General features: G+C 45.8%; 1 protein-coding gene and 1 long non-coding RNA gene across 6 annotated transcripts; one reads left to right on the top strand and one right to left on the bottom strand.

The window, feature by feature from the left end:
• Positions 1-1827: 1827 nt before the first annotated feature.
• Positions 1828-3965, top strand: LOC123076177 (uncharacterized). Its single transcript, XM_044498566.1, has 3 exons — positions 1828-2167; positions 2768-2979; positions 3211-3965. The coding sequence occupies exons 1-3, from the start codon at positions 1828-1830 to the stop codon at positions 3811-3813; spliced, it is 1155 nt and encodes a 384-aa protein (XP_044354501.1). The 3' UTR covers positions 3814-3965.
• Positions 3966-6945: 2980 nt separating this feature from the next.
• On the bottom strand, positions 6946-10321 carry LOC123104691 (uncharacterized). Of its 5 annotated transcripts, XR_006450487.1 has the most exons (8): positions 10170-10321; positions 9702-10076; positions 9494-9596; positions 9152-9346; positions 8680-8839; positions 8177-8302; positions 8042-8104; positions 6946-7214 (listed from the first exon to the last, which is right to left on the bottom strand). It is a non-coding gene; the product is annotated as an uncharacterized lncRNA (long non-coding RNA). The 5 variants fall into 5 exon arrangements; XR_006450491.1 differs by having other exon boundaries at positions 8042-8302; positions 9839-10076; XR_006450483.1 differs by having other exon boundaries at positions 8042-8302.

Genomic DNA, 10321 nt, shown 5'->3' on the forward strand with positions numbered 1-10321 from the left:
ATTTTTGATCCCTGCAAATACAAACCAGCTACAATACCATTGAATGCATGGAACTTAAAAAGTCCGGCATGACCTTTGCTAAGAAATGAACTTAAAAGGTGCCACAAATTTAATGAAACAAAAGTTAGTCGATATTTCACCAAAACATTGGCACTCATTTTGATTCCTGCAAATACAAACCGGCTGCACTACAATTGACCGTAGGCAACATATCGACAAAACAATTTAGCATGAACTTTGCTAAAAATGGACATCAAGACTGCCAAAAATTTGAAGAAACAGAAATTAATTGGTGTTTTGACAAAACATTGGCAGTTATGTTTGATTCCTCCAGACAAGCAAATACAAACCAGCTGCACTACAATTGACCGTAGGCAACATATCGACAAAACAATTTAGCATGACCTTTGCTAAAAATGGACATCAAGACTGCCAAAAATTTGAAGAAACAGAAATTAATTGATGTTTTGACAAAACATTGGCACATATGTTTGATTCCTCCAGACAAGCAAATACAAACCAGTTGCACTACAATTGACTGTAGACACCTATTTTGATCCCTACAAAAATATTTTTTTCCTAGGAAGACATTACAACAAATATTTGCGGAGCACCGCCCGTAAACACCGGACCTACTCGACTTACTGATCAATGTAGGTGTAGATCGGGGGGAGGGGGGGCAGAAGAAGTTGTTCCATACCTGCTTGGCGGCGACGCGTGGGCCACAAGGCCTGCGTTGTGGGAGGAGGACGCCATGGCCTCAGGCGCTACGGAGGCGATGCTGAGATGGCTGAAATGATTTTTTTTCCTTTGAAATGTGAATGCTTGACTTCCACTAGTAGAAAACAGGGCTTTGGTTGAGGCCTGGGTAAGGGCATTAGTCCCGGTTCACTCACGAACCAGGACCAAAGGGGGAATTAGTCCCGGTTCGTCAGGCCAGGGGGCTGGCTGGGCCTCGGGGGCCATTGGTCCCGGTTCGTCTGACCCCTTTGGTCCCGGTTCCAGACATGAACCGGGACCAACGGTTCTCTCTCTTGGCCCACAACCTTTAGTCCCAGTTGGTGCCTGGAACCGGGACCAAATGTGGTCCTTTAATCCCGGTTTTAGCCACCAACCGGGACTAAGAGAGGCCTATATATACCCCCTTCCCGTGAGTAGAGCAGTGCACTACTCTGTTTTTGTGGTCGACCGTGAGAGAGCTTTGTGGTGCTCTAGCTCACCTCCGATGTACATGAGGTGTTCGATGAAATGCCCGAGCCACACTTAAGCTTTCTCCTCTCGAAGCTCCTTGTCCAAGCTCCATTTTCCTCAAAAGAAAAAGACCCTAGCTCCTGCCAGCTGCTGACGCGTGGATGCCTTTTGGTCCCGGATTTCCGGTTGGTATTACCAACCGGGACTAAAGGTCCTCCTGCCTGGGCGCCCCGCAGCGGCCACGTGGAGCCCCTTCTGTCCCGGTTCGTAAGCGAACCGGGACTAAAGGTTTTGGCTTTAGTCCCGACCATTTAGTCCTGGTTTGAGGATCGGGACTGAAGGCCCACTGGAACCGGGATTAATGAGTCGTTTTCTACTAGTGTCATATCCTGCATACGAAAAGGAATCCATTCCTACACACCACATGCTCCAAAGGATTGTTTCATACAAAATTCATATACTTCAGAATTTCTACAAAATTGCTGTAAACCAAAGAGGCCTAATGAAAAACGTGCTGAGGCCTTTTAACTTGGGCCTTGGCTCCGCACAAAACAGAAATGATATTTGATAAAGATCAGCGGAAAAAAAAAGATAAAGATCACCGGCCTTAGTCCGGCCCAAAGCAGCAGCGATAAGATGGACGAAAAAGTCGGCCCCGGCGTCGGCGACTGGGGGACTCGTGGCGGCAGTGGCTTGGAATTCATGGCGCATGTAGAGGAGGAGGTCGTGGACATGGAGCCCCTCTTCTTTAGCGAGGCGTACGTGGCGAGGATGGTGGCGGAGGCGGAGGAGGAGGAAGAGAGGTGTCGGCGGGAGGAAGAGGAGAAGATGCGGAAGGAGAAGGAGTACCGGCGGAGACGCGAGGCGCACGAAGTGGTCATGGGCTCCATCATACAGTACGATCCCAAGGTTGAGCGCGACGTCTACACCCGGTTCTTTCTCAGAGATTTCTCCGTCTTTGACATCGACGAAGAGTGTAAATGGCCTCCATCTCCATCCTTGCTTGTTCTTTTCTTGTTTAATATTTCTAAATTTCTGATGTCTGGAAACTGAATTACGTTACAGTAGGATGTTTCTCACCTGTATAATCGTCTATTAGGAGAATCCTCGACATGTTCATTATTGATGGATAGCAGTAAACAGCCAGTCTGAATTTATTTATATGGGTCATATGTATCACTTAACGACACAAATCGCGGATTTGACTAATATCTTTCTAAATTTCTGATGTATGGGAACAGTAGGATGTCTCTCACCTGTACAATCGTCTATTAGGAGATTCCTCTGACATGCCATGTTCATTATTGATGACTAGCAGTGAACAGCGAATCTGAATTCATTTATTTGGCTCATATGTACTCGGTATCACATAACATCAGGAATCGCGGATTTTGCTAAAATTGAAATTAACTTGGTTCATATGGTGAGATGATAGCTTTCTCTTGAAGTTAACTCGCAAGTCAAGTAAGAATATTAGCTGGTTTAACTCAGTGGGATATGAATGGGAAAAACACAAACTGGGACTGTTTATTGTGATGAAATAATCTGATAGATTTATTTTGCTTATTAATTGCAGCGTCTGTCCCTCCGATGCGATACACCGATAGTATCTACCAAGATGAATTTGGGCTAGAAGACTCTGCAAACATCCTCTCCGTCAGCATAGTCTCCTCAGATGCAGGCTTCCCAGTCGATGTCTATGGCCGTGTCATTGCCAGAGACAGCATTGACTACAAGTGCATTTATCTCTTTCACCGCAATAGGGATGACTGCCAACGTCTCAACGAGGTACATCCTTTGCTTCTAAGTTCATTTCAATCGGGTTTCGTTTTATCAGGTGATGCATTTAATATCAACTGTTAATTGGCATCTAAATGGAGTCATCTTAGTGCTGGCGGTTGTCGATCCAGATAGTCATCTGCATATAAATGGAGTAGCTTTTATGGCATGCTTCCAATCTTCATTTTGAGCAGTATTTGGATGAGCATACTCTAACCTCTCGTGCAATTCTTTTCATAGGATGGAATGCTGATTTTAACTGGCCCATATCGAGGTCTAGTGCTGGTTGATTTCATCTATCTAGAGATAGATCTTAAAATCAGGGAAGATGGAGTGTCTCAAGACAGGCCATTCAGCAAGGGTCTGATAAGCATTGATGGCCGAGTACTGTCTAGAGAGGAAGATGTCATGGTTAGAAGGGAAACCCTTGAGAGCTGGCTCAGCACTACGGAAGTGAGATTCGCAACTGTTCTTAACGCAGTCGAGTGCACCTTTGAAATCAAGCTCACCGAGGGGCATTTTAAAGGAAATATAACAGTTGGCATCGTGGATAAAGCTCGCAAGCTGAACATTGACAAAGCGATTGTGATTCATGATAGCAGAGTAGATGGCGTGGTTAGAAGTGATGAAAGTGGAGTTATCAAACTCCGGCGAAGTGTCATTACAATCTGTCTGGAAGGAATGGTGGTGTTTCAAATCAATAATGTGGCTGCTGGTGTTTGTGCTGAACGAACCTTTGATTTAACTCCACGCCGCACTGGTGCAGATGAAGTGGAAACTACATGTGGTGCTGGGAAGATTGGATTCAGGGTTGTCTGGTCCTTGATGGATTTTAGACTGTAATCCTGTGACTTGGTAATCTATGTTCTGATGTAGTGAAGTAAGCTAATATCGCGAGTCAGTGATGTAATGGATCAAGTATTATTTTGGTGTGTTATACTGAATTCATCGGGTCTATTTTGGCATAACTAAGGCAGATTAGTGCACTTGCGTTTTGTCAGACATGTATTTTAGGCTGCAATATAAACGCTTGTCACTTGTTAAGGGTCCTCTACCATATTTAACTTCCGTTTGTATTCGTCACCCATGGTCACATCTGTGTTATCTAAATATCCTGAAAATTTAAATATTTGGAAGATGGGCATACATTGCATTTGGTTACTGTTATTCTGAACTAACTTGTGAAGCACAACCTGGGTTCAACTAGGAAGGCAGGAGCCACCTAAATGTTCGCAGTTCTGAAGCACATGTTTGTTGGGAAGGAGTGTCCTTCCCGGTGAAATGGCTTCATCTTTAGATTCATGTTGCCTGTTCGCCAATACAGAAATTTTCTGGTACATAAGAAATTTCAGGATCTTTACAAAGGAAACGATCTTCAAGAGTCAAGACGCCGGAGGTACTTTTTCTTAAACTGTGTTGCTTTCTGGGTTTCTGTTCTCTACATATGCATATGTGGATATGCTAATTTACGACATCTTTCATGATTTTTCTGCTAAATAAAGTTTATTAACTACGGCATACGTATATTATCTAGTGCCTTTCCTGTCATACGTGAATGTCATTAGCCCAAAGACAAACAACTCATGATTTTTACAGTATATCATTTTGCTCTTAAGTTATGCATGAGTGTAATTTCTTGTTCTAAATATGCTAGCGTGTGAAGTTGGTGGTGACGAGAAGTGCACTGGAAAATGTTGGAATTGCTAACTTGGATACATGGATTTAGCACGATGAGAGGATAAAGGACAGTATGTTGTAATATTTGCCATTTCAATCTGAACTTCTGAATGATTGCCATCTCTATCTCTAAAAACCGTTGGTTGTAAGTTGTAACACTCTTGATGATTTGGCCTAAATGTCTGTTTTTAACGTGAGCTCCAGGAGGCATGCTTCTCCAGACCATAATTTAAGAAATGATCAGCACTTGATTGATTTTCTGTGAATTATTTATTTAAACAGGACAAAATATAGGGTCATGCTGTCTGTTGTTCTTGCACACCTTGTGGGCTTTTATGAAACCAGTGGACTGGTAACAATGAAGATGGTAACCTCAAATAAAATGGATTCGGATCACGAATCTTCAGGGCCAGTAAATAAATTTGGAGTTATAGAACATCAGAATTATAATACGTTGAGCATGAACTGAAAACCTGAAATAGTATAGAACAGAACATCACAGCAAAGCTACTGGGTAGAGCGGTAACAATTGAGGGTGGTAACTACAAATAAGATGGTAGCTACAAATAAGATGTGATCCCAGTGTATAAATCTGGAGTAATAGAACATCAGAATTGTAGTACGTTGAGCATGAACTAAAAACCTAAAATAGTATTGAACAGAATATCATTGGAAAGCACCTGCGTTGGCTTTGGCATGATTGGAATCACCCAAGAGACCTTGGTCTTGCAGCCATACCCCCTGTGATTATTATTGATAAAAAGGCATAAGAGCAACTCCGGCGCCCGACCCATTTCGTCCACGCGCGACCTTGGTCTTGCAGACGGACACGCGTCGCTTTTCGACTGCCTGCGGGCCCGTCTAAAGATAGAGCAGGTTTTCAACCCAGCAAACAATCATGACCACCGAACACCACACCCCGGCAATCATGCCGTCCACATGGCCATGGTCACCAGGCAGCACCTAGCCACGGGCTCTGCACATGAGCACCACACTACCACCAAGGTCACCGCCCCGACATCCAAGACCTTGATTACACCTCACCCGAGACTCGCCGCTACTCCAACCAAATAGATGACTGGAAAGGCCCCGTCTTTCGCACCCCCTGGGCGACTCCAGCACCGAGAGACAAGAGGCCGCCCAAAATTGGCCTCCATCGACCCGTCCTGCAGTACCGGGCATGAGACAAGCTCAGTCCTGCTACCGAACGTGAGACGATGTCGGTCCTGCTGCCGGGTGCGAGACGAGGTCGGTCCTACTGTCGGGTGCAAAACGAGCTTGGTCCTGTTGCCGGCCATGAGACGAGTTCGGTCCTGCAGCACCGAGCGCGAGACGAGCGATGGACCGCAGCTGCGAGAGGGCCAGCCCTTCGACGAAGGTAGCTCCGGGACGATGAGGAGAGGGATCAAAGGACGATACAGGCCACTCCCGATGGGCCGACACCGGAAATGTCCGGCCGCTACGTGAAATGACCCAGACCAACAGAATGAGCCACCACCATGCCGTGGCAGCCCACATCCATGCCGGGAGCCCGAGGGGCCACCCCGAGCTGCCCTGTAGTGACTGTGATGCGCCACCATGGTTACAGCCTGCTCCCACGCCGCCCGTCCGCGCGAGATCCCTATCCGGAAGTCGCCGCCGCCACGAGCACGCTAGCCACCGAGCAACCTGTGCCCCAGCCCTGCCGCCACTTCCCATGCCGCACCGGAGAAGTCCAGAGTCAGGTCCGACCGGACCTGACCAGAACACCCTACCACTACAAGAAATATGTCAACTTGTGACCACCACTATTGGTCACTGAAAGGTCATAGTTTTCATTTGCGACCTTTTTGTGACCAAAAACAGAAGGTCAAAAGCTGGCGGTCGTAAACTGAAATTAGTGACCTTCTTTGCGATGTGTAAAAGGTCGTTGGTTCCACGACCAAATTTTTGGTCACAAGCAACACCCCAGACCACGTAGGCATCCAGCATGGCAAGCTGATGTGGCACAAGAATCAGCCCGGTCCGATTCAGTGTTTTACATGGGCCAAGCCCAACAATTCAGCCCATTTTTTTTCGCTGCTAATTTTGGTGAACTACACAGGCCAAACCCTACAATTCGGCCTTTTTATTTTTTGGGCCATGGCCTTTTTGTACCAGCAGTTTTAGTTTTCTTTTTTATAAAATGGGTCCATTAGTCAAACAGGTCCCACTTGTCACGTTCTGATAAATGGGTCCCGGCTATTAGGCTCAGATTCTTCATATTTCAATTTGACATCATATTTGAATTTCATAGTAAGAAAATAACCAGTATTTAAATAGGCAAGCAGAAAACACACATAATTATTCAAATAACAATAGCCAGATTCACTAAAAGCTCTACAAATGACACGTAATACAAGCTCTAGCATATACAATGCTTTACAAGCTCTACAAATGCAAAGCTCTACAGTACTTTACAAGCTCTCCAAGTAATGTTACAAGCTCTACAGCATGGAGCTCCTTCAACAACGATCAAATGTCGGACTCACGGACAGACATAGTCAGGACTGGGCTGACAAAAATACAACATGCCTTCCACAGTCGCCCTGTTACATGAATCGGCCGAGAAGAATCAGAAAAACTGGATCCAATATAATATGAACATTCCATTCAAAAAAAGTAGTAAAGGGGTAAAGGACATAATGATAAACAGATTTCAGCTAGTACCAAGGTTTTTTAGCCGAGCTAGTTAAAATGAGATATTCATACAAGACAATAGAGACTATATGAATATGCATGGCACAAGTGCAGGTCCTGGTTACTGGCTACACATGTAACACCAATAAATGGATAGAACAATAACGGGAACAACTCCAGATTACACACAAAGCTCTGTCCATAGTGCCAGCTATGGATAAAATCATGCACACTCCCAACAGAACTCAGTCACACAGTATAATTCTAACTATAATATAACCAAGAACTAAAGATTGTCACATAGTATAATTCTGACTATAATATAACCAGAGAACTAAAGATTCTACGTACTTAGAACTCAACTAATAAGTGAGAATGATCTGATTGTATGCAAACAATCTTTTTTTATTTGTTTATATTACAAAAACAGACATATCTTCCTTTATGTGAAGAAGTCTGCTTCCTTCTTTAGTTAGTAGTAATCGTTCCATGCAAATCAACCGTGTGTGTGTGCTTGATCATGGTCTCGAGATTACATGCATAGAGGAACAGAATCCTAAACAAAATAGTATCAAACAGCGGTGGGTGCTCAACCTATTTACCATACACAAGCAACACTTAAATCATAGCATGTGCATATACTTGTGTCACATCAGGGGGTTCAGAATGTACTCAACATAATCTAATAAAAAGGATTGGGAGCAGAGGGAGAGGGAGGTGGAGATGGACGTGCTACCTGTTGCTGCGGTGGTGCCTCTTGGTGGTCGTGCTTGAGCTCCTCCTGAAGCTGCTCACTAACCTGCAAGACAAACAAGACCATGGGTGAGCTGCAGCACAGGCACATACATTAAGTGAAGATAAGGAGAAGAACCTGGAAGAAGAGAGGTGCTCTGTCCTCCGTCCGTGCCCGTCCTCCTCCTCCGTGCCGATGTCAAACAACCTCTGCTCGTCGTTTGCGAGCACCATGCGCCTTGGTTGGCCATGACGCCCTTGTCCTCTGTTGCATGGATGAAAACCAAAGAATCAGTACAGCTACACTGGCACATAATACAGACATGGTTCAGTTGAGATCTACTAAACTACATCATCACAGGAACGACGAGCAGTTTTAGATCTTAAAAACTAATGTTCCATGCATAGTCTTAGTGCTCCATCAAAGAATCAACTAAATTTGCTCTCAAGCATACAAACAAAGTTTAGGGAAAACCAAACATGAACAAGCACTTATTGTGTAGGACACATAGCTATTTCATAAGCACTCAGTGTGGACATGTGTGCTACATGTATTGTGCACAAAAAGGTGAGGCTCCCAACAGCCCAATATTATCCCAATATTATGACTACTACAGTTCAGATTTTGATAATAAAACTGACATGTGTGGACGATGCGGAGCAGCCGTGGAGTCTCACGGATCAACAAGCGTGTAACAACATAAACAACAATAGTTTAAGTTGGGCTTGCTCCCCTCTTCTCCTGCTCGTTGTTTTTCTCCTTAGCTTGCTCCTTCTTCTCCTGGGCGTGCTCCTTCTTCTCCTACAACAGCAGCAACAGCAGGTTAATGACAACAGTAGTTTGACAACAGCAGCAGGTCAATAACAAAAAAAACCCAGTTACTAAATCTGACTAATACTACAAAAACAACAAAGCATTTAGTCCCAAACTAAATCAGATGCATTCTTTCTTTGTCCTTTGGATGATTAGAAATGCTCAGGTTCTGAAGTGCCAACGGTTCTGGTTGTCAACAAGGTAGATTGCACACCATTTGTTTCAGGAGAAGAGTTTGAGAAATTCAGTGGAATTTTCAGAAAACATGTGCACACATTTGCAGTCTACACACCAGAATACCTTGTCAAGTAGCCAGGCATGATGAGACTGAACATGTCAGGTGGCACCGCGAGCGCCATTGTTGGAGTTCAGAGAGAAATCATCGTCCGAGGCAGACAGGAGCAAGCTCCCGCTACTGTTGAAGCTTATGGTGTTGACAGCACCTTTGTGCTTCTGCAGCCTCCTCTTCTGGATGCCCAGCGAGTGCACAAAGTCCTGCACGGCAAGCCAAACAGAAGCTCAATTTTACCCTTGACTCGAATGAAAAGAAAAAGGCCCGGCTGATAATATCCTATGATAGATCGGGTTGGACATCATACGGCCGCTTGATTAATTAGCGTTGTTTGATTTCAGTATGCGAACCTGCCTTCGGCATTTCTACAAGAGGGTACTGAATATTAACTGAACATTCCATGGCACAAATTCTCCAAAACAAGACCCCGCTCGCATGTGCGCAAGGCACAACCTGCAGGTGTCGTCGACGCCATTAGTTGCAGCCTGACATCTCTTTATTTTTTTTCTCAAAATAAAAATAAAATCTGCAGACTGACTTGGAGTTGGAGAGACTGACCAAGCCTAGGTGAGAATCAGATCAACCGCGCAGCAGCTCTCTGCTGGAGCTGGCAACGCGCCAGCGCCTAATGCTGCTGGATTTGAAGGTCGAATGGGTGGCTCAGGCAGAGTGGGAGAATTGGGAGGGGGACGGACCTCGGAGGCCCTGACGGCGCCGGCGAAGCGCCTGGGCGGAGGCGGCAGTCCTCGCGCGCCCGCAGCCCTACCACCCGCTCCCGCTCCGCAGCATCCCCTCCTCCCTCCTCCGGCAGCATCCCCTCCTCCTCGAGGGCTCCTCCTCCTCTGTCGGTGCTGCCACTGGGTGGTTCCTATTTGACGCTCGCGTGCATGTTTGAACCGTAGCCAACTCCGTCTTCATCTTCAAGGGCATCACCTGACCGCACACACACACGCATCACACATACGCATAGCGCCTCGCGAAATCTTGAGCGAATCGAACGGGGGTAGAGAAGATCTAGCGACTCACCAGCCCGGGGGCTTGGTCGGGCAGCGCCATGCCCAGCTTGGACCCCGCGTCGACGACCACCGCGTCGACGAGCACCATCCGGATCTGGATCTGAGTCGAGTGGGAGAGAGAGGAGGGAACGAGGATCTGAGGTGGGGAGGGGAGGTGTGGTA

The sequence above is a fragment of the Triticum aestivum genome, chromosome 1B, assembly GCF_018294505.1.
Source record: "Triticum aestivum cultivar Chinese Spring chromosome 1B, IWGSC CS RefSeq v2.1, whole genome shotgun sequence".
NCBI classification, from domain to species: Eukaryota; Viridiplantae; Streptophyta; class Magnoliopsida; order Poales; family Poaceae; genus Triticum; species Triticum aestivum.